Source organism: Armigeres subalbatus, chromosome 3, assembly GCF_024139115.2.
Source record: "Armigeres subalbatus isolate Guangzhou_Male chromosome 3, GZ_Asu_2, whole genome shotgun sequence".
In the NCBI taxonomy this organism is placed as follows: domain Eukaryota; kingdom Metazoa; phylum Arthropoda; class Insecta; order Diptera; family Culicidae; genus Armigeres; species Armigeres subalbatus.
In genome coordinates this window covers 401,805,008-401,829,817 of record NC_085141.1, presented here as the reverse complement: position 1 = coordinate 401,829,817, position 24,810 = coordinate 401,805,008, and the positions used below count along the sequence as shown (strand labels likewise).

The 24,810-nt window shown below is 44.3% G+C and overlaps 2 protein-coding genes across 2 annotated transcripts; both read left to right on the top strand.

Moving 5' to 3' along the window:
- The first annotated feature begins 452 nt into the window (after positions 1 to 452).
- On the top strand, positions 453 to 4,966 carry LOC134223028 (uncharacterized). Its single transcript, XM_062702166.1, has 3 exons — positions 453 to 479; positions 554 to 941; positions 1,752 to 4,966. The coding sequence occupies exons 1-3, from the start codon at positions 453 to 455 to the stop codon at positions 4,964 to 4,966; spliced, it is 3,630 nt and encodes a 1,209-aa protein (XP_062558150.1).
- Positions 4,967 to 5,034: 68 nt separating this feature from the next.
- Positions 5,035 to 10,797, top strand: LOC134223027 (uncharacterized). The gene is made up of 5 exons (XM_062702165.1): positions 5,035 to 5,094; positions 5,668 to 6,517; positions 7,891 to 9,723; positions 9,789 to 10,006; positions 10,723 to 10,797. The coding sequence occupies exons 1-5, from the start codon at positions 5,035 to 5,037 to the stop codon at positions 10,795 to 10,797; spliced, it is 3,036 nt and encodes a 1,011-aa protein (XP_062558149.1).
- Positions 10,798 to 24,810: the final 14,013 nt, after the last annotated feature.

Genomic DNA, 24,810 nt, shown 5'->3' with positions numbered 1-24,810 from the left:
TAGAAAACTATCGAAGTATTGAAACTCCCGTTTATTAGTGATCACCCGTTATAATCCTTTGCCCAGTCACCCGTAATCACTTCAGCTCACTCAACTAGGTGCAATCTCCCAACGGAATAACGGAAACGTTAAGAGAACAGCAGGTCACCCCGCACTGCTAAAACCAAATCAATTGGGTCTCGGAACATCAAAATCAACCACTTTATTACTTTACGACTTCATTCTGTACTATCTAAGGAAAACTATTTCATGGCCTTGATTACAAAAGCTTACACGTACCTGCGCAGGAGTTTATGGTGACTTTGGATTCCGGCGGGTGCCGAAACTGAAGACTTTCCGGCAGGGTTCCGAAGACGGTAGAGTTTCCGGCGGTGTGCCAACGAAGTTGGTTTATCCAGCGGAATTTTTTTTTAAATCCTTATTTTGGTGTTTTTTTTTAATTATCCAGCGGGATGCCGAAACTGCTCGTAGGTTACTTTGTAGGTTACACCCATAGTAATCATCTAGCAATTCGCTTTAAGATCAACTATGACTTGCAACATCCGAGGTCCAGGGATCCTTGTCAGGTTCGTGGGTGGAGGACCAACACTTCGACCGCGAAGTTTTCACCACGGCCCTGGGACTGGAAGCTAACATTGAAGGTCTGAGCGGGGATGCGTTGGTAGCTGCCCTAACACGCGTGTGCTACGCCACCATCCCGAGGAAAGCCCTGCCGAGAAATGGCAGACGCCAGGTATACTGGGGTAGCATCGACAAAAGCATCCAGAACAAAGAGAATGCTGATGAAATTAGATCTGAGGTATCCAACGCGATCGTCAATTATATAAATTATCATCAACAACCTAGGCACCCGTCTGAAGAATGGATTCAAAAAGAAGCCGACAAATGCGGAAAATTTCTCAAAGAGAACCAAAATCTGGTAATCACGAAAGCGGATCAAGGTAGTAAAACCGTTATTCTTTAAGCTTAAGAATACCATGGCAAGATGCAGGATATTCTCAACGACGAAACTACTTACAAGAAATTACCATCGAACCCAACGAACAAACTTTTCAAGAAAATCAACGGTTTTATCGACGAGTGGCACAATGAAGGGTACATCGATTTCGGGACCAGGAAGGAAGCTGAAGAAATCAAGCTGCAACCCTCCCCGAATATACGGCCTTCCGAAAATTCATAAAAATAACCGACCACTACGGCCGGTGGTATCTACGATAGGATCGGCAACATACAACATAGCTGGTTATCTAGCAAACATAATTAGGGTAACGGTTGTATTTTGGACCGGGCTCATATTTTGGACCACCTAGCTGAATTTTGCATTTATTTCACACAAAACTAAATAAAACATGCAATATTTAAGTTTTATTGCAAAAAGAAACTATCCATATGGTATCTCCTACATTTGTTTCTTATAAAATATAGCCATTATTAAGAATATTTTCACGTATTTACCCATTCCGGCTAGATTAGACCAAAACCAAGACGATATTGTAAAATGGAATTCAACTTTAAAAAGCTGTAAGTTTATTTGTACATGTATTTAAAACATGTGAATGATGTTGTTGACCTATTAGAACCTAATTGAAGCAGTTTCAGACCTGGAGCAAAACATTCCAAGTTTAAAAACTGTATTCTGAGGCATGTCCAAAATAGGATCATTTTTCATTGGACCGAACCTATTTTCGACATATCTTCTTTTTGAGTTCTAGATCTTATAAACTTTTTCTTTCTTTCACTCCCTTCGTTAGTTAATTCGGTCTTCGGGTGGGTGCTGTCTGGTCGCACCACACAAAGCCGGCAAGAAGCACCCGTCCATTGTAACGTAGCTACTGTCGCTGATCTACACAACTACATGGAAAAGTTCTGGAAAGTTGAAGAGAATCCAACTGCTACAAACTATTCCCCGGACGAAACAGCCTGCGAAACTTTCTTCCAACGCACTGTTACTCGTGATTCCTCGGGTCGATATATAGTACGCCTTCCATTCAAGCAGTCAGTCGTTCAACAACTTGGGGAAAATTGTAAATCGGCATTGCATCGTTTTCGAATGTTGGAGAATCGACTATCTCGTGATGCTAAGATCGCTCAACAATATCGGGACTTTATGACCGAATATTTGCAACTGGGTCACATGGTGCCACTCAGTAGTTTAGGAGAAGAAATCCATCCGAAGTACTATTTGCCACATCATCCAGTGGTAAAAGAGAGTAGCACTACAACAAAGCTGCGCGTCGTTTTTGATGCTTCTAGCAAAACAAGCACCGGCATCTCCCTAAACGATACCCTCCTCGTTGGTCCAATCGTGCAAGACGATTTGCGATCAATTGTCATGCGATCACGTACTCAAGAAATTATTCTCGTTGCGGATGCAGAAAAAATGTACCGCCAGGTGCGGCATGCTTTTGATGACTATGCATATTTATGCATATACTGGCGGCAATCTCCGGATCAACCAATCGAAACATTTGTTCTCCAAACGGTGACATACGGAACCGCTTCGGCTCCCTTTCTGGCCACCCGGGTACTGATGCAGTTGGCAAGCGACGAGACACTGAACTTCCCATTAGAGGCGAGAGTAATGGAGAAAGGTTTTTACGTCCATAACCTTTTTACCGGAGCGGCAACAGTAGGAAAGGCTATCGAGCTACGAGAGCAACTTGATGGTATGCTGCGGCAGCTGCCCAAAGGAGAATTTCAAATGAGAAAGTGGGCGTCTAATTGCGAAGCTGTTCTGGAAGGTATTTCGCCTAAGAATCGAGCTCTTCAGCACTCAATCGACTTTGATCGAGACCAAACGATCAAAACACTTGGTCTGCATTGGGAACCGGGTACTGATGTTCTTAAATACAAAATCGACCTACACCTGCCACCCAACACTACTCTCACTAAGCGTCTTACGCTTTCTTTCATCGCTCAGCTCTTCGATCCATTGGGCTTAGTTGGGCCTGTCGTCGTTACAGCTAAGGCTTTCATGCAAACGCTCTGGACTCTCAGAGACGAAAATGGAGAGGTTTGGGAATGGGATCGTGAACTTCCAGTCAGTTTGAGAGACCGGTGGATCGCTTACCACACAGATCTTCCTGTACTCAACGAATTGAGAATCAATCGTTTCGCACTTTTGCAAGCATGCAATAAAATTGAGCTCCATGTGTTTTCGGATGCGTCCGACATTGGATTCGGAACTTGTGCCTACCTGAGGTCTACTGACATCCAAGGTCGAATCAAAGTTGCTTTGCTGACCTCAAAATCCCGAATCGCTCCTTTGAAAAAGCAAACAACACCACGGCTAGAATTGTGTGGTGCTCTACTTTCTGCCGAGTTGTACCAACGCATCGCCGCTTCCCTGCAGCATTCTTTCACCACAAGTTTTTGGACAGATTCCATGACCGTCATTAATTGGTTGAAGGCAACACCCTCCACTTGGACTACCTTCGTGGCAAACAGAGTGTCCAAAATTCAAAACGCCACTCAAAATTGTAATTGGAACCACATCGCAGGACTCGATAATCCGGCAGATGTTATTTCCCGTGGTTGCCTAGCATCAGAACTAATCCACAACAAGCTTTGGTGGGGTGGCCCAGAATGGTTGCAGAAGAAAAAGGATTACTGGCCTGTTTCTGGACAGCAGTGTGGATCGACTGATCAAAGCAGCATTGAGCGAAGGAAAACTGTCGCAGTTTTAGTATCGGCTACTACTACACCCTCGTTTCTCGACGAATACGTTGCCAATTTCTCTAATTACACGAAGATGATTCGAATCACAGCTTATTGGCGGCGATTCTTCTCATTGCTACGAACACGGAAGGAAAATATTACATTCACCTTTCTAAGGACCGACGAACTAAAAACAGCCGAACATGCGCTTATCCGATTGCTGCAGCAACAATGCTTCCCGGATGAATGGAAACGACTGAAAGGTGGACAACATGTTGCGAAAGGTTCTCGCTTGAAATGGTTTCATCCAATGATATCTCCCAACGACAATATCATTCGAATCGGCGGTCGTCTCGGTCAATCAAATCAATATTACGACTTCAAGCATCCCATTTTGCTACCTGGAACTCACCGTCTGTCGAAATTGCTACTCTCATCATATCATCTGAAGTTACTACATGCAGCCCCCCAGCTACTGGTAAATACTGTTCGATTAAACTATTGGCTACTGAGTGGAAGAAGTGTGGCACGGCAGATTGTACACAAATGCATTACCTGTGTGCGCGCTAGACCGAAGCTCATCGAACAATTTATGTCTGAGCTCCCAGCAGCTCGTGTCACGGCAGCTCGACCGTTTTCTCGCGTGGGCATAGATTTTTGGGGACCAATACAACTTCAACCACGGCACCGGCGTGATGTTCCAATTAAGGCATACATTGCTGTCTTTGTCTGCTTTTCTACAAAGGCAGTTCATATTGAGCTCGTCTCAAATTTGACTACAGCCAAATTTCTGCAAGCCTTTCGACGTTTTGTGGCTCGCCGAGGTCTCTGCTCTGAAGTATTCACGGATAATGGGAAGAATTTTGTGGGCGCAGCGAATGAGCTCAAGAAACTTATACGAAGCAGCGAGTACAAGGAGCAAATGGCACAAGAGTGTACGGAAAATGGTATCCGATGGCACTTCAACCCTCCCAAAGGATCTCATTTCGGTGGGCTCTGGGAGGCGGCAATACGGTCGGCTCAAAAGCATTTCTCACGGGTCCTGGGATCTCGACTGCTGGCGCACGACGATATGGAGACACTTCTAGCGCAAATAGAATGTTGTCTTAACTCTCGGCCACTCGTACCATTGACCGACGATCCTTCGGATCTAGAGCCTTTAACCCCAGGCCACTTCCTTGTGGGCTCAGCTTTGAAGGCAGTACCAGACGTCAACCTTCTATCGGTTCCGTACAACCGGTTAACCCAATGGCAGTGTCGCGACGAGACCCCCCTGGTACTGGTCAACTGTGACTGGTCAAGCTATTAGTCTAAACTGTGACCAAATAACCAGTTGCGGATGATCGTATGAAGGAGAGATGAAACTCGCTATCGATGATGATGGACTCCGACGAATGGGACCAAAACAATAAGTGGGAAGAATTGCAAATCATCCAGGTACTACGAAGTTGGTGTGATTCTCTACAAACTAAATCTTATTATAACAGTGATTAAAACCTAAAATTCTTAAATTTAATATACGGCTAGATCAACAAAAATCCACGGCATATGTTGCCTATAGATTAGTGATTACCGTAACTAGATCTTAGATTAATAGCGTGAAATATTCCTAAAGGTATGTCATGCAGTAGTTGAATTGAATTATATTAGTTAAAACGAAATTATACTTACAATCTAGGATACCTACTCTCTATCTTAAGCTAAACCTACATTGCCTCTGGATTTGGTGAAATTAGGTGTCTATAAGACCAATTGAAATCGTGAGTAGCTCATTCAGTTATAATAGCCTATGATAATAATATGTTATATGCAGAGTAAACAAAACATAAACGGCATCGAGAAGTGATACGATTCTTGATATCGTAGGTCACCAAATTTGTGAGTAATGAAAAATTAAATTGAGCATTAAGAAACCGTTTCAAATAAAATATATTTTGTAGCTAAAAGCTTACCAAAGCAAAATCTGCGGTCTGCTATACGGATTTGGAAACCCCCACAACATTCTTTTAGAAATTTGGTGACCTACGATATCAAGAATCGTCGATGTACCAATGTAAAACATGCTTCCGTGCTGATTCGAAGGACGCCCGCATGTTTACATGCGATCAATGTCGCCAGTGGGAGCACTTTCAGTGCGCTGGCATCGACGAAGCTGTGCATAGTCGTCCATTTGTGTGCAAGAAGTGCATCTCTGAGCTACCAGGAAACCAACGAGTGCTGAGATCTCACACCAAGGGAATAACGATCACCAAATCGTCCGAGGCTAGAGTCCTCTCCTCTCAACATGGCAGCAAAGTACCGTCAATGCGCAGTGGTAGTTCCCGGTCATCAGTCGTGAGAGAACGGCTAAAATTAGCGGAAGAAGAAGCCAAAATTAGGCAAAAGGAGATCGAAGAGGAAGAACAACTCCACAAAAGCGAGCTTGCGGAAGCACAGCGGCAGTTGGAAGAAAAAAAGAAGCTATTGGAGGAAGAATCCAATTTACGTCAGCGAACACTGGAGGCGAATCGTGCACGGCTCGAGAAACAACAATCGATCCGGCGCGAGTCTTTAGAGAAACGGAACGAAATTCTCTTGCAGCTTTCCGAACGCGGTAGTATTATAGAATCCGTTGCGGATTCGGTCGACAAAGTGTCGAAATGGTTGACAGCTCATCCATCAGGAAGAATGACCGAAAGGAAATCAGCAGGTGTACCATGTATCCCTGCTACTACAATGGTTCCTTTGGCTCCGACTGAAGTACCTGGGGCTCCGTCCAGCGGGCCTACCAAGCAACCACAAATGAAAATAGCTTTTGCATCCAATTCTGCCCAACAAGCGACCTTCGTATCAGCAGTTGCAGCAGAAATACAACCTTCAAGTACAGAACCTGTTCGGAATTCAGCACCGCCAGCTACCGTTGATAATTCATTTGGTCCGTCTGCGATAACTATGGTCGCACAGCGCGAACAAATACCTTTACGAGACGTTCGTTCGGTTACGGTCAGAGAACCTTTCCAACAATTTGTATCAGCTTCGCATCCTTTTTACGATACGCAGCCTATCCCCGCCAGGTTGGCGTCGTGTCCACCGATGATACGCCATCCCTTCGATCGGCATGCAGTTGAGGCTAATTTTGTATTACAAAGGGCCGTCAGGGAGCACACCCTTCCAACATAATCCCCGGATGTCATCCAGGACGACGGATCATCGTAATACTTCTGCCGATCCGCGTTTCCAATATCGGGATCCTCTTCAGGAATACGGCCATCCCATCACTAGTACAAATACAGGTCAATTTATAGATCCACCACAAGTACGCTACGAAGAGAATTCGTGTTCATCAAGAGAGCAGCCAGGGGTTCTCAACACACAGCAGATAGCAGCGCGGCAGGTTGTGGGAAAGGATCTGCCCATGTTCAACGGAAATCCAACAGATTGGCCGATGTTCATCAACAGTTTTGAACAGTCCACCGTTGCGTGCGGATATTCGAACGCGGAAAATCTCGTACGCCTACAAAGATGCCTCACAGGGCATGCTCGGGAGGCCGTGCGTAGCCGACTTCTTCTTCCTGCAAATGTACCGCAGGTTGTCAACACGCTTCGGATCCTCTACGGGCGCCCAGAGCTGCTAATTAAGTCTCTTCACGAAAGAATAAGGAGAACTCTGGGTCCTAGACAAGATAGGCCTGAAACCATTCTTGAGTATGGACTGGCAGTCCAAAATTTCGTCGACCACCTGCAAGCAGCCCATCAACAGGAACATCTTTCAAACCCGATGCTAATGCAAGAGCTGGTGTAGAAGTTGCCCGGTTCCATGCGAATGGACTGGGCGAGCTACTGTTGTAACATTCGGAGAGTTTATGTCGAAGCTCGTAAGCGCGGCTAGTGAAGTAAGTTTCGAGCTACCTGGGCTTCTAAAAAGCCAGAACGACGGGAAGCAACAGCGTTTAGCAAAAACGCAGGAGAGAGCGCGAATCCAGACACATTCCACTGAGGAGAATCCTCGTGTCCAACCAACGAGTGCAAACACACGAAAATTTCCGAAACCTTGTGCTGTTTGCGATCGTGAAGGGCATAGAGTAGCTGAATGTTCGAAGTTTAAGCAGCTTTGGAAACCCATACAATGCAAAGGTTTGTGCAGGACGTGTCTAAACAACCATGGAAAGTGGCCGTGTAAGTCGTGGCGCGGATGCGGGGTTGAAGGATGTCAGTTAAAACATCACACCCTGTTGCATTCGTCATCTGTTTCAGCCACTCCGACTCATTCGGTGAACATTTCCTCGAGCCCGCTTCCATGCGGCCAAAATCAAACACTGTTCAGGATCATCCCGGTTGTTCTTTATGGAATCAAGAAGAGTGTTACCATATTTGCATTTATAGATGAAGGATCACAGATCACAATGTTGGAGGAAAAGGTAGCCAAGGAGCTTGGAGTCACAGGCCCTATAAGACCACTCACCCTACAGTGGACGGGGAACGTGAAGCGCAACGAGCGGCATTCACAGGAAGTGTGCATGCAAATAGCAGGAAAAAATAGCAACAAACGTTTCGAACTTCGACAGGCTCGAACGGTGAGCTGTTTAGTCTTGCCCACACAACAGTTGAACTACCGTGAAATAAGCGATCGTTTTCCACATCTAAAAGGGCTACCGGTTGAAGGATATGATTATGTTCGGCCAAAACTGTTAATCGGGTTGGATAATCTTCGCCTTGGTGTACCGTTAAGACTACGTGAAGGGGGACCGCACGACCCAATCGCGGCAAAGTGTCGTCTTGGATGGAGTATCTACGGAAGTACATCAACCAATCCAGCAGCGACAGTTGCAGTCAACTTCCATACTGCCGCTGTAGCAAAGTCTGAAGAGTTATTGAACGAGCAGTTACGAGATTACTTCACCTTGGAAAGCTGTGGAGTAGTCGCTCCCACCGACAAACTTGAATCCGAAGAGGACAAAAGAGCAAGGCGGATATTCGAAGAGACGACACGACGTATTGAAACCGGATTTGAAACAGGACTCCTCTGGAAATCGGACAAACCAGAGTTTCCGGATACCTATCCCATGGCCCTACGTCGTATGAAATCACTGGAGAAAAAGTTGCAGAAGGATCCAACGATGATGCAGCGTGTACAAGAGCAGTTGAGCGGTTTCGAACAGAAGGGTTACATACACAAGATTAGCGATGCAGAGTGGGCTACCGTCGATCAACGGAGAGCCTGGTTTCTTCCTCTGGGAGTTGTCACAACACCGAAAAAACCTGGTAAAATCAGATTGATTTGGGACGCCGCAGCTAAAGTCGAAGGCGTTTCATTCAACTCTTATTTGTTGAAAGGGCCCGATCTCCTAACACCTCTGCCGAGGGTTCTCAGCGGCTTTCGACTATTTCCAGTAGCTATTTCTGGGGATATAAGGGAGATGTTTCTCCAAATTAAGCTACAGCCGGCGGACAGACATGCACAATTGTTCCTGTTCCGCTCCAGCCCTGACGAAGCGGTGCAGACCTACGCAATTGACGTCACGATGTTCGGGTCGACGTGCTCCCCATCTTCGGCGCAATACGTCAAAAACGTGAACGCCGAACAGTTTTCCGAATACTATCCTCGAGCTACAGTCGCCATCAGAGAACACCATTATGTCGACGACTATCTTGATAGCTTTAGAACAGTCAACGAGGCGGTACAGATGGTAAACGACGTCAAGTACGTTCACTCTAGAGGCGGCTTCGAGATACGAAACTTCTTATCCAACAGAGCCGAAGTGCTGAGACGAACTGGGGAGATCGAACCAGAACCGTCAAAGGACTTCGCTCTCGTGCGAGCAGAAATCATCGAATCTGTGCTAGGAATGAGATGGCTGCCAGAGGACGATGTTTTCACCTACACGCTAGCATTGCGAAACGATCTGCAACCGATTCTGAACGAACAACACGTTCCCTCGAAACGAGAAGTTCTCAAGGTGGTCATGAGCTTGTTTGACCCTTTGGGCTTTGTGTCATTCTTTCTGGTGCACGGTAAGGTATTGATGCAAGATGTTTGGGCATCCGGTATTGCCTGGGATGAGAAAATCGGCGAAGAACTTTTTCAACGTTGGCGCCAGTGGGTATCTTATTTCCAGTTGGATACATTACGTATTCCACGATGCTATTTCCAGGATCCATTCCTGCAAGTTTCGAACGGCTCGAATTACACGTCTTCGTCGATGCAAGCGACTCGGCATATGCTTGTGTTGCGTATTACCGACTAGAAACGGAAAACGGAACAAGAGTAGCACTTATTGGTGCTAAAACCAAAGTGGCTCCACTAAAGGTGTTATCCATTCCGCGCTTGGAACTGAAGGCCGCCGTTCTAGGAGTCCGAATTCTGGAGACCGTTCAAGGCTTTCATACTTATCCCATAAGTCGCAGGGTTCTCTGGAGCGATTCTAGTACTGTACTGGCCTGGATACGGTCAGAGCATCGACGATTCAACAAATTTGTTGCTGTACGAATTGGGGAGATACTTTCAGTAACCGATGCCCAGGAATGGAGATGGGTTCCTTCTGGAATAAATTCCGCTGACTTGGCCACAAAGTGGAAAGCCGGTCCTGATTTCTCCTCAAATAATTCGTGGTTCACTGGACCACGATTTCTTTATGAATCAGAAGAATTCTGGCCTCAGCAAACCAAGACACCTATCACAACTGAGGAACGTCGATCAAACCACGTCCACTGTACCACTCTTCCGTTGATCGACGTTTCTAGGTTCAGAAGATGGACCAGACTACACCGAATAATGCGACATGCTGCAACAAAGTGCTCTCCAATAAGTCGAACTAAAGCGGGCCGAAGAAGCGTTGTGGAAGATTGCGCATTCGGACGCATTTCCCGAAGAAATCGCCTCCCTTTCAGCCACAAAAGGATCTGCACCCAACGCCCGACATGAACGCGTTGCCAAATCAAGCTCCATCTACAAAAACTGGCCATTTCTTGATGCAAAGGGAGTACTTCGAATGCGTGGGAGAATCAGTGCTGCAGCCTTTGCACCGACCGAAGCTAAGTACCCAGCCATTCTCCCTAGGCAACATCTAATTACGTTTCTCCTTACAGACTGGTACCATCGCCGATTCCGCCACGCTAACCGTGAAACCATCGCCAATGAAATGCGTCAGCGATTCGAAATAGCGAAGCTCCGAGCATTGATCCAAAAGGTCACCAAAACCTGTACAATATGCAAAGTGAGAAAAGCCTTCCCTAGCCCCCCTGTCATGGCTCCTCTACCAGAAGTCCGACTGAAACCGTATGTTCGACCGTTTACATATGTTGGCCTTGACTATTTCGGACCATTATTGGTTAAAGTTGGTAGGAGTCAGGTAAAAAGCCTTGTTTACTTGTCTCACCATCCGGGCGGTACACTTGGAGGTCGTGCACAGCCTTTCAACGGAGTCCTGCATAATGGCAGTTCGACGCTTTGTGTCACGTCGCGGCTCGCCTGCGGAGTTCTATACGGATAACGGAACGTGTTTTCAAGGCGCGAGCAATCAACTAGAGAAGGAGAAAGTGGAAGCACGCAATCAAGTACTGGCCACCACATTTACGAGTGCTAGTACACAGTGGCGTTTCATTCCACCTGCTGCCCCTCAAATGTGTGGCGCTTGGGAACGGCGGGTCAAGTCGGTGTAGGTGGCCATGAGTTCGGTTGTAGAAGCACCACGTACACCAGACGATGAGCTCCTGGAGACGGTTCTGCTCGAGATGGAGGCACTAATCAACGCTCGGCCACTCACCTACATTCCGCTTGAGTTCGCAGACCAGGAGGCTCTCACCCCCAACCATTTTCTCCTGGGGTCATCCAACGGAGATAAGGTTCAACCGTTTGGACCAATCGCAAATCCGGCGGTGCTGCGTAGTGGATGGAGACTAGCGCAGTCTATCACAGAAGAGTTCTGGGCAAGGTGGCTGAAAGAGTATATTCCAGTGATCACCCGACGAGGGAAATGGTTCGAAGAAGTGAAAGATATCGCGATAGGGGATTTGGTACTGGTCGTGAGCGGAACGGCGAGGGACCAGTGGATCAGAGGACGAGTAGAAGCAGTAGTGCCGGGGCGTGATGGGAGAGTCCGGCAAGCATACGTCCGCACATCATCCGGGGTTCTACGGCGGCCTGCAGTGAAGTTGGCGGTACTCGACGTGCGAGAGGGCTGTGAACTTCTGTCAGGGGCTCCTGAGGACCGAACAAGGTTCACGGAGGGGGGGATGTCGCGACGAGACCCCCCTGGTACTGGTCAACTGTGACTGGTCAAGCTATTAGTCTAAACTGTGACCAAATAACCAGTTGCGGATGATCGTATGAAGGAGAGATGAAACTCGCTATCGATGATGATGGACTCCGACGAATGGGACCAAAACAATAAGTGGGAAGAATTGCAAATCATCCAGGTACTACGAAGTTGGTGTGATTCTCTACAAACTAAATCTTATTATAACAGTGATTAAAACCTAAAATTCTTAAATTTAATATACGGCTAGATCAACAAAAATCCACGGCATATGTTGCCTATAGATTAGTGATTACCGTAACTAGATCTTAGATTAATAGCGTGAAATATTCCTAAAGGTATGTCATGCAGTAGTTGAATTGAATTATATTAGTTAAAACGAAATTATACTTACAATCTAGGATACCTACTCTCTATCCTAAGCTAAACCTACATTGCCTCTGGATTTGGTGAAATTAGGTGTCTATAAGACCAATTGAAATCGTGAGTAGCTCATTCAGTTATAATAGCCTATGATAATAATATGTTCTATGCAGAGTAAACAAAACATAAACGGCATCGAGAAGTGATACGATTCTTGATATCGTAGGTCACCAAATTTGTGAGTAATGAAAAATTAAATTGAGCATTAAGAAACCGTTTCAAATAAAATATATTTTGTAGCTAAAAGCTTACCAAAGCAAAATCTGCGGTCTGCTATACGGATTTGGAAACCCCCACAACAGGCAGCAAACGCAAAAAACAATGCAGGATATATGGAAACGATGGCACTTAGAGTATCTTGCCATGTTACAATCTAGAGCCAAATGGTTTAATCCCCCTGTGAAAGTTCAGCGGAATCAACTAGTGATAATTCAAGATGAAAACTTGCCACCAATGCGGTGGCCGACAGGAAGAATCCAAGAACTCCACCCTGGAAAAGACGGCGTAGTTCGGGTAGTCACGCTACAAACAGCGCGTGGATTTATCACCCGTCCGGTGGCTAAATTATGCCTATTACCAGTACCAGTATCACCCGATATCAACACAGACTCTAGTGAAGGTGTAGTCGTCACGAAATCCAATTAGCAGCAACCATTAAAACTTTGTTCGGCGATTGGCAGTTCATCTGTAGTAAAATACAAGGCCTTTATATGTAAGATCCAAGGTAAGGACCTGTCCAATCTCCTATACTTTGCCTCCAGATCTACCGAGTCTTATAATTGCATGTTCCATCCGACGTTCGAGGATTCACCATGATCAACGATTGACGCAGTTCATCTTTATTCAAATACAAGGCCTTAATTCGTAAGGTCCAATCGTTTATACTTTGCCTCCGGATCTACCAGGTCTTATATTTGCATGTTCAATTCGACGTTCGAGGGTCGCCAGGCTGTATTCTACGACATCCAATGCATCAGATCTACAAGCGTTCCAACAACATAAGCACTCATAAATAGTTATTTCTGGGGGAGGCAGGATGTTTGCATATGAGTGGACCAATATACGACTGTACAAGCGGTGCTACAATTTGGTTCAACAACGCAGACTAATCGCAGACCACGTGCCACCACCAACACGACGTAAACAGGCAGTATGAACCTACGATAGTATGTATAGCCATTCGGATGACCGGTGGAGAGCAATATACGATGGGGCGACGCGATGGAGCAATCTAGGTCTACGAACTGGAGCAGTGATGCTAATAGAGAGCGGGAGAACCAACGATTCGGCAGCAGTTCAACGGCACGAAAACAGCGTCGTCTACCTATGGATTGCTAGATAGACCGATAGAATATCACCGAAGATCAGTTGCCACTATCTACCTCGCCGGTATCGGTCTAATTTGCCTCGCCTGAATGTTTGATTTCACGAGAACGTATGAAGTGTTAGAATTTAAGAAGAAAAGTAAATTAAGTTCAAAGAATAAATCATAAGTTTTAATTAGTTTAATAAACGCTGTGTGTGTTAGACTTGAATGTGATAAGTAATGTGTTGAATGTGTTCCAAAATATTATGTTGAAAACTGGAAGCAAATACCCACATGTGTTCACCTTTATGCTGCTGATTGATTGATGGCCCCGGTTTTGGAATAAGTACCTTTCTTACCCTGATCGTACACTATTGATGGAGGAGGTAAGAATATAATCAAATAAGATGGTCACTTCTACTATATGTCAATATTTTTATGTCTTGCTTCCAGATGAGAAACCCTCCACTAGTAGAGCTTTTTCCGAGCGTAGTAAATCAAAAATAATGACTAGCTGCCACCCTAGACCGTATTGGACTATGCGACCGAAATGCAATGTATGTTATTTCTCGGGTTTAACAAGTGCTGGACTAAACTTAGGTAAGTTCTCCTTAACAGTACTTTTATTCAAGGATGTTAACGATCATTCAATATTTGCGTTCGATCATTTAGTAGTTTGTGAATAACTCATTCTAGAAGCTGAATTTCAAAATATGTTGTATGGTGGACTTCTAGTGCGCAGGTTTTTCTACAACTCTACCTAATGGTTCGTTGTTTGAATTCCACTAGTAACGGAGTTATAGCTATAGTTTCAGTAACTTAGACTAAATGATAACAAAATTCCAATCATTTAGTCTAAGTTACTGCAACTAGCGCTCTAGCTCCGTTATTAGTTGAATTCTAATATCGAACCATTAGGCAAAGTTGTAGAAAAACCTTCGCACTAGAAGTCCACCATACAACATATTTTGAAATTCAACTTCTGGAATGGGTTATTGACAAACTACTAAATGATCGAACGCAAATTACTGAATGATCGTTAACATCCTTGCTTTTATTGCATTGTTCTTTCTCCTTGAGAACTGCAGAAGGTTGGAGTGAACGTGGCTGCTATTCAAGAAGTCCGATGGCCTAGATCCGGAGAACGTGAATTCCGAGCTGTGGACCCCACGACCAATACTGCATTCAAGTATAACATCTATCACAGCGGCGGTGAAAAAGCAGAGCATGGAGTTGGTTTCGTAGTGATGGGCAAGCAGATGAAGCGAGTGATGCGGTGGAAACCCATTAGCGAACGAATCTGTGTGTTGAGGATACGGGGCAAATTATTCAATTACAGCCTAATCAACGTTTACGCACCGACAAATGATAAATCCGACGACGTGAAGGACACGTTTTATGAATGTCTTGATAAAGCCTACGGAGAGTGCCAAAAGCATGACGTGAAAATTGTTATCGGAGACGCTAACGCTCAGGTCGGTATAGAGGACTTTTTCCGTCCCATAATCGGTAGGGAGAGTCTTCACTCCGCTACCAATGACAACGGCCTACGGCTAGTAAATTTTGCTGCTGCCAGAGGGATGGCCATCAGTAGCACCTACTTTGCACGAAAGAACATCCGAAAGCACACCTGGAGACACCCAAATGGCGAAACTTGCAACCAGATAGACCATGTTCTGGTGGATGGGCACCATTTCTCGGATGTTATCGATGTGCGGACATTCAGAGGTCCGAACATTAACTCTGATCACTACCTCGTTGTCAGTAAAATTCGATCACGGTTGTCAACTGTATCGAACGAAAGATCACAGCGAACGATGCGTTACAATATCCAGCGATTGTCGGCGGAAGGAGTATCGGCTGAGTACCGCCAGAAGCTCGACGAACGGATAAGTGCAATCAACGTTAGCGACAACATCAACGATCTATGGAAGTCGATCTATGGAGCGGTGAGCACAACAGCACGAGAAGTGGTAGGCACTGCACAGAGGCGACCCAGGACGGGTTGGTTCGATGTGGAGTGTCAGAGAGTGACAGACGAGAAGAACGTTGCCAGAAGCCGGATGTTGGTGTCAGGTACCCGATCGAATAGAGATCGGTACAAGGAAGCAAGAGCAGCCAAAAATCGAACCCACCGCAGGAAGAGAAAAGAGTACGAAGAACATGTTATTAGTAAGGCGCAGGGAAGAATGGAGCAGAATAATATGCGGAGGTTTTATGAGACTGTCAATGGCGTGCGGAGAAAGACAGCGCACACTGGTTCAGGAGCCCCCAAAACGTGCGTTTTTTAGTTTTCGACCTGAAAACTACATTTTAGAGTCATGATGTCTTCAGAAGAGTTGAAGGATGTTTCTTGGGCTTTCTTTTGATAAGAAAATATCAATGATCTATCCACCTTGAAGGGCGGTATGAAATAAAAAAATTACGCAGATGTACAAAAGCAGTGGTTGTTCTCTGCAATGTTATAAAGAATGTGAATTGGAACATCTTTTCTGAAGACACAATATTGGACCAACGGTTTTGTAAGGAATTAGAGCACGTTTTGTATGAATGACCCCCAAAAATCATATTTTGAGCATAACTTTTCCGGAAACGATTTTAGCACTATGGTTTATTCTAGAAAGTTGTGCATAATGACAAAAAACATGTTTGTCTAGAAGACTACTTTGATCTATCTTGAAACCTGTCACAGTTTTTTAAGAATCTTTAGAAAAAATAGTCAATTTTCACATCAACACACCATGAAAAGCGGCAAGAGGCGGCAAGCTAAATAGCCACCATCTGAAAGATTCGGTTTTAAGCTACCGAATGCATGTTTTGTTTTGTTCCGTCGTGTTCCACTATTGTTTTGAATCGACTTAAAATAGTCCTTAATGTACGTTTTTCAGTACAACTGTTACGTAAACAATTAATAAGTGGCTAATATGATTAGTTATTTATTGCATGGTTACAATCTCGACAAATGACAGCCATTCGTCTTAAATGTGGCTGTTTCGTCTTGATGGAGATTGTTACTATGCAATAAATATCCAATTGATGTAAAATTTACTATTTTTTCTAAAGATTCCTTAATAACTTTGACAGGTTTCAAGATAGATCAAAGTAGTCTTCTAGACAAACATGTTTTTTGTCATTATGCACAACTTTCTAGAATAAACCATAGTGCTAAAATCATTTCCAAAAAAGTTATGCTCAAAATATGATTTTTGGGGGTCATTCATACAAAACGTGCTCTAATTCCTTACAAAACCGTTGGTCCAATATTGTGTCTTCAGAAAAGATGTTCCAATTCACATTCTTTATAACATTGCAGAGAACACCCACTGCTTTTGTACATCTGCGTGAATTTTTTATTTCATACCGCCCTTCAAGGTGGATAGATCATTGATATTTTCTTATCAAAAGAAAGCCCAAGAAACATCCTTCAACTCTTCTGAAGACATCATGACTCTAAAATGTAGTTTTCAGGTCGAAAACTAAAAAACGCACGTTTTGGGGGCTTCTGAACCAGTGTGCAGCGCCATCTCCCGTCATGTGCAACGACCAACAAGGGAATTTGCTGACAGATAAAACTGAAGTGGCTGCCAGGTGGAAGCAACACTTCGAGACTTTGTTGAATGGAGGAAGTTACGGTGCATCGGTGAACAGAATAAATATTAGCGACGATGGACAAGCTGTGGAGTCACCTACACTAGATGATAAGGCTGCGGGGAAGGACCAGCTCCCGGCTGAACTTCTCAAACATGGCAGTGAGCCGCTTTATGAAGTTCTGCACCATATTATGTCGAAAATATGGGAAGACGAGGAAATGCCTGCTAGCTGGTTGGACGGCCTCATTTGCCCTCTCTTTAAGAAAGGGCACAGACTGGAGTGCACCAATTACCGAGGAATAACGCTCCTTAATTCGGCGTACAAAATTATGTCCCGTATTCTGTTCAACAGATTGAGACCGCTTGAAGAGTCCTTCGTCGGCGAATACCAAGCGGGTTTTCGTGAGGGCCGATCAACGACGGATCAAATGTTTACCCTGAGACAAATCCTTGATAAATTCCGGGAGTACAACTTGCAGACACATCATCTGTTTATTGATTTCAAGGCGGCGTACGACTCAGTGAAACGGAATGAATTATGGCAAATTATGCTTGAACATGGTTTTCCGGCGAAACTGATACGGCTGATTCGTATAACGTTGGACGGATCGAAATGAAGTGTAAGGGTTGCGGATGAAATATCGACGTCATTTGTTACCTTAGATGGATTGAAGCAGGGTGATGCACTCTCGAACCTACTGTTCAATATAGCGCTCGAGGGAGCGATTAGGAGAGCTGGTGTGCAAAGAAGCGATACCATTATCACAAAATCGCATATGCTCCTGGGATTTGCGGACGATATCGATATTATCGGAATTGATCACCGTGCCGTGGAAGAGGCTTTTCCGCCTTTTAAGAGGGAGACAACGAGGATTGGACTCACGATCAATACCAGCAAAACGAAATACATGGTCGCTGGCAATCAACGTGGATTCATTAGTGGTGGTGGTAGCGAAATGGTTCTGGATGGTGAAAAATTTGAAGTGGTAGAAGAATTTGTGTATTTTGGAACATAAGTGACGTGCGATAGTGATGTTACTCGCAAGGAGAAAAGGCGTATTGCAGCTGCAAATAGGGCTTATTACGGACTTCGTAATCCAGAACAAAACTTGCGCTGTATACAACTCTGATAATTCCGGTGGCTTTATACGGCCATGAAACGTGGACGCTAATGGAGGCTGATCGGAGAGCTCTCGGAGTGTTTGAGCGTAAGGTGCTGCGGACAGTACTCGGCGGTAAACAGGAGAACGGTATCTGGCGGCGTCGCATGAATCACGAATTTTACCAGGTGTATAAAGGGCTGGATATTATTAAGCTTATACAACACGGCAGACTACGGTGGGCTGGTCACGTTGTTCGTATGCCGGAAGAACGTCAAGCGAAAGTAATGTTTAGTAGAGAACCCGGAAGAGGCCGCAGGCTTCGTGGAAGGCCGCGTACACGATGGCTTTTGACGTAGGACTACGTCTGTGTTTTCTATATTGGGGTACACTTTACGATTGCGAAAATCGGGGACCGTCACGAAAATATGATAGACTTTAAACTTTAATATCTAAGCCGTTTCTCGATGGATTTTCAATTTTTTTGGACCATTCGATCAAGGATGAGTCAACGCTTCTTTGTATTTATTTGAAAATACTGATTTTTAACTATTTACTATCGAAAATTCATAAAAAGTTTGGAAATAGGTAAACTAACCAATCACGTACATGCATCACTAGCACAGACATCAAAAATCAATCACTTGCGCGTTTGGATCTAATTCTCAGTTTGAACAAGATTTTACGCATAGCAGACGCATCAAAGCGATCGCAGCAGAGCGGACACAGCATCACGGAGACGCTAATAACATCTTCAAAGAAAAACCATCGCATTGGTGGTGGTGCTCGATGTGTTGCTGCAGATCATTCAACCTCAACGAGCCAGAATTTCATATGAAGAAAAGGTTGACCATAAAAAAAGCACTGTGGCTATCCCGCACCGCCAGTGCCGATGCTGAAAATTTATTAAAAATTGTGGTGTCAGTTAGTTGGAAAGGAACATTGGGAAAACAAAATTGGTTCTTCTTAGGACCAACATTCTACGAAAAGAAAGAGTTAATTGCGAAAATGGACTGTTTCGGTGGCATTGGGTTTGGCGTGTTAGCTTGGTTGCTGTAAGTGATTCCATCCTTTAAAATTTTCTACATCATCTCCCTCCGACGCGCTATCAAATTCGCTATTTACGATTGAGTTTTGAAGTTTGAAGAAAGTTTATTTCCGATCAACTGACGAAGAACTGATGAAGACGGCCTTACTGTTGAGGTCGAAATACGTATCTGTCAAGATACAATTAAGTGGTGGAGTTCAATGGGATTGTATGACCTCGTCTTATGACAAGTGAACATCTCATAACCAAATTCAGAATCTTTCAAGAAAGTTTCATTGGATTCTTTGAATTCATAATTCTCCGAACGGTCCGTTGTCTGTGGAAACCCGATCGAAATGGCTCGCGCGCGCCGAAAAGCAGCTTTCTTATATCTAATGAAGTGATCCCATTAGCCCCGCCCCTTCATTAATCGTTATGAGTGCACATTATATTTACACCATATCAGCTCACAAAGGGGGGAGGGGCTTTCGGTTTTGATTTATTAAATACAAGAAAGCTGTTGTTTGGCGCGCGCGAGCCATTTCGATCGGGAAGGCGGTGCGACATTCGATGCAGCGAAGCGGACACAGCAGCACGAAGTGGGTGGCAGTGTGGCAAATTTACACGATTGGATTGGATGCGGTTAGTGATTGGAATGGGAATTGGGAAAAGAAAATTGGTTCTTCTCAGGGCCAACATTTTACGAAAAGAAAGAGTTAATTGCGAAAATGGACTGTTTCGGCGGCATCAGGTTTGGCGTGGTAGCTTGGTCGCTGTTAGTGATTCCATCCATTAAAATTTTCTACATCATCTCCCTCCGACGCGCTATCAAATTCGCTATTTACGATTGAGTTTTGAAGTTTGAAGAAAGTTTATTTCCGATCAACTTTCTTTTGTATAAAATCCATGAAGACGCCACCTTTGAGAAAACTATCTACCTACAGCAACTACCCATTAGTGAACGTCGTTAGGACAGACAAATGTCAAGAGATAATGTTTGGTAATATGAAGAAACTTCGTCTTGAGTCAAATTTCTGTTGTCACTCCTCGCAACAATACGCATCTTAGATAAACAACATCTCATAACCAAATTCAGAATCTTTCAAGAAAGTTTCATTGGATTCTTTGAATTCATAATTCTCCGAACGGTCCGTTGTCTGTGGAAACCCGATCGAAATGGCTCGCGCAGCTCGAAAAGCAGCTTTCTTATATCTAACGAAGTAATCCCATTAGCCCCGCCCCTTCATTAATCGTTATGAGTGCACCTTATATTTACACCATATCTGCTCCCAAAGGGGCGGGACTTACGGGTTTAATTTATTAAATACAAGAAAGCTGCTGTTCGGCGCGCGCGAGCCATTTTGATAGGAATTCCACAGAAGGCGGTTCGACATTCGATGCAGCGAAGCGGACACAGCAGCACGAAGTGGGTGGCAGTGTGGCAATGCTGGAAATTTACACAAGCGATTGGATGCAGTTAGTGATTGGAATATGAATTGGGAAAAGAAAATTGGTTCTTCTCAGGACCAACATTTTACGAAAAGGAAGAGTTAATTGCGAAAATGGACTGTTTCGGTGGCATTGGGTTTGGCGTGGTAGCTTGGTTGCTGTTAGTGATCCCATTCATTAAAATTCACTACATCATCTCCCTCCGACGCGCTATCAAATTCGCTATTTACGATTGATCTCATAACCAAATTCAGAATCTTGCGAGAAAATTTAATAGGGTTCTTAGAATTTGTCATTCTCCGAACAGTCCGTTGTCTGCGGAATCCCGATCGAAATGGCTCGCGCGCGCCGAAAAGCAGCTTTCTTATATCTAATGAAGTAATTTCATTAGTCCCGCCCCTTCATTAATCGTTATGAGTGCACATTATATTTACACTATATCAGCTCACATAGGGGCGGGGCTTACGGGTTTATTTTATTAAATACAAGAAAGCTGCTGTTCGCCGCGCGCGAGCCATTTTGATCGGGATTCCACAAAGAGCGGTTCGACATTTAATGCAGCGGAGCGGACACAGCAGCACGAAGGCGTGGGGTGGCAGTGGCAATGCTGCAAATTTATTTCAACCTTTGGAGGCTTAGCGAAAAATAATCAAGTGGCGGTCGGACAGTTGCAACGCAATGTGTCGACAAGCAATTGGATGCAGTTAGTTATTAGAAAGTCGCATTGGGAAATGAAAAATGGTTCTTCTCAGGACTAACATTTTATGATAAGAAAGAGGTTATTGCGAAAATGAATTGTTTCGGTGGGATCGGGTTTGGCGTGGTAGCTTGGTTGCTGTTAGTGATTCCATCCATTCAAATTTACTGCATCATCTCCCTCCGATGCGCTATCAAATTTGCTAGTTGCGATTGAGTTTTGCACTTTGAAGAAAGTTCATATCGGATTGTCGGATCAACCTTTTGAATAAAGGCCTTTTTGGAGGACATCATCCTCAAAAATTGACGAAATAAAGGAGAAATAAGCAGTGGCGTGAAACCAAACGGAAATATATTTATTTGCAACGTTTGATTTTCGCCCGCGATGTAAGCGTACGTGGCAAAGTAAGGATTGTGATGTCCCCGACTGAAAACCAGTCGGGTGGCTTTAGCGGCCGATGAGTCAAGTTAATTCCACGGATAGAGACTCAAAGTCCATCCAACTGGGAGCAACTAATCGACTTCTTGATCGAGTTGGCCTACGAGCAGTTTGCTCAATGTTAATAAAACGAGACAAATTATTATGGCAAATACCATCATTTTTGAATTGCTCCGTAGTCCTACGTCACCTTTGCGTACAACCCGATTGGGCTGCACCTTTGAGTTTTTGCAGTTGAAGAGGACCTGAGGGCGCTCAAGCAGGGCGACTCAGGGCGACTGGAAGCGATTGGCCCAGGATCGAGTCCAGTGGAGAAGGATACTCCATTCGGCGTAGGTTCATCGAAGAGCTGTAGCCCATCAAGTATCAAGTAAGTATCTTTCTCCTTGAGTTTAATTTTATTATATTGATAGTATCTTGTAACTAAAACCAAATCTTTATCAACTTTATCTATTTTTCAGACGATTTTTCCGTTAGCAGACAAACAATCTCAAGGGCCCGTACAGAATATCGCGAAGAGATTGCTCAAAATATCCAAAGCAATTTTGATCTAAATGGACCACTTGTTGTACATTGGGATGAAAAGCTGCTTCAAGATCTCACAGGTAATATATTTGAGTATTTTTATAGCATTGAAATGTGTTATTCTGTGTTATGATTTTTGGATATCTTCTAACTAAGCATGATTTGAAGTAATCGATAGGTTTTTTTGTTATTTGAAATTTCTTTCCTACAATTTTAGATTACATTTGGTAATATTTGTTTTTTTAAAGAAGCTATTTGTAACATATTTTTAACTTTTTTTTTAAAGAATCTATCTGATTTTTTTTCTTTTCAGGTACTGACAAAGTAGAAAGATTGCCAGTTTTGGTATCTTCTGGAGCAAATGTTCAGCTGCTTGGAGTCCCAAAATTGTCTTCTGGAACTGGTGAAAGACAGCAAATTGATGAATGCATGGGAACTAAGCGATCGCATCTGTGCAATGGGATTTGATACAACAGCAGCAAATACAGGAATCAAAAAAGGCGCTTGTACCCTAATCGAGAAGCGGATTGGCAGAGATCTTTTATGGCTGGCGTGTAGGCATCATATTGCCGAAGTTTTGATGACAGCAGCTTGGGAAAAACTATTTCCTTCAAAAGGCCCTTCTTCAAGTATTTTTATAAAATTTAAATCGGCATGGCCTACTATGGATCAATCCTTTGATGAAAATATGGTAGACGAAAACATTATTGAGATCCTTGGTGATGAAACACAACATTTGATTGAATTTTTGAAAAACCAACTCAATATTCAACAGCAACGACAAGACTATAAAGAGTTGCTAAATTTATCTTTAGCATTTCTTGGTGTGAAAAGAATTAAATTTTCGCCATCAGGAGCACATAGCAATGCCAGATGGATGGCGAAAGCAATATATTGTCTTAAAATATGGCTGTTTAGAGGCCAATTTGACATGACCGATGATGAAAGGCGAAAAATTCCAGTAATGTGTGTGATCACGATACTCGCGTGCCGTCACTCGAAGGACTTGCTTCGCTAATTTAATTAGCCCCGAAAAGTGAACCGCGAATCAAAGCTCTCCACCAAATGCACTAAGTCTCGTCAGGGACTTTGACGATTTTTACCACTGCACCGTATCACTCGAGCGCGCAAAGATAAAAATCGTCAAAGTCCCTGACGAGACTTAGTGCATTTGGTGGAGTGCTTAGAATCGCGGTTAACTTTTCGGGGCTAATTAAATTAGCAAAGCAAGTCCTTCGAGTGACGGCACGCAAGTATCGTGATCATTTGGTCCTTTGAGCCGGATCGAAGGCATTTCATACCGGAAAGTGATTCCCGCGGTAGTGCAATTAAAAGCAATCTGACCAAACGCGCGCGCTGGTCATCGGTGGTGGCTGCCATTCAATTGTTGGCATTTTTCGATTGCTTTGTGCGAACTAATAGTGCGTGTGCGCTGGGAGGCTTTACCAAGGCGGGTAGACCTCATTCGTGTGGGAGAATAAGTTGAACTATTTTGCGCACTATTTTGTGACTGTTTCGCGCGTGGGGATAGTACCAAGGCGGGTACTATTCGGCAGCTGTGGGAGTAATAAATCACGCATAGCAATCATTGCGACGGTATTTTGGTGTACGGACTAGTGACTATTCCGTTCAAGTGTTTCGATCGCGGGTGGAAGTTTCAAACTTTCGAAGCACATTCTGCCGTCGGCATACAATTCGTGCGTGATTTGCGTGAACAATTTTGCGCTTGAGAGTGCACTAAGGCGTGTGTTACTCTAGTGAGGTGAAGAAGATCGGATATTGTTCCTGGCCATTTTGAGAACTTTCTGTGGCCATTGTGGGTAGGTGATTTTCCCTATTCATCTTTCGCCATCTTCACCGCTTGGTAGCGTGGATTGGAGCAAGACTCGGCGTCATCGCTCGGTGCCATTGGATCCGAATGGCGCATTTTCGTCCTTTTGGAAGGCATCCAGTCCCCAGGATAGCCCCGGCGAGTCTGTTCCACGTTCGTCTTGCAGGTGGCTAGTAGTACCCGTGATTTATTATAGTACGTAAAAAAGTGGGTAGCTTTTATCTATTTACCATTGTGACTTGTTGAGACAGCCGCGAATCGAGTGAAAACCCGTTCGCGCCCTCGATTTGCGATACCGCGTACAAGTGGTTTTGTTTGCGACGGGAATGAGGGATCGATTTGATTATAAAACGATCCACTTCCGTCGAATCTTAAACTTCGCGATAGGGTTTTTACACCGCGACGGGAAGGAGCAAATCGTTCGATTGTGTATCACCCTCGCCGGTTCGGTTTCGCGTAGAAACGGTAAGTTTCGCGTCGGGAAGGATTTGATCGTTCGATTTAACTGCCGTTTCCGTTCGTTTTCGTTCGCG

Excerpts from the sequence above, each read along its gene's own strand:
- LOC134223028 (XM_062702166.1), top strand. The coding sequence starts at position 453 with ATGCCGAAACTGCTCGTAGGTTACTTT. Across the intron at positions 480-553 it reads AACTGCTCGTAGGTTACTTT|GGATCCTTGTCAGGTTCGTG; the intron begins GTAGGTTACACC and ends TCCGAGGTCCAG. Across the intron at positions 942-1,751 it reads AATCACGAAAGCGGATCAAG|TTAATTCGGTCTTCGGGTGG; the intron begins GTAGTAAAACCG and ends TCCCTTCGTTAG.
- LOC134223027 (XM_062702165.1), top strand. The coding sequence starts at position 5,035 with ATGATGGACTCCGACGAATGGGACCAAAACAATAAGTGGGAAGAATTG. Across the intron at positions 6,518-7,890 it reads AGCAGAAATACAACCTTCAA|CCACTCCGACTCATTCGGTG; the intron begins GTACAGAACCTG and ends CATCTGTTTCAG. Across the intron at positions 10,007-10,722 it reads GAGTCCGAATTCTGGAGACC|ACTGGTACCATCGCCGATTC; the intron begins GTTCAAGGCTTT and ends TTCTCCTTACAG.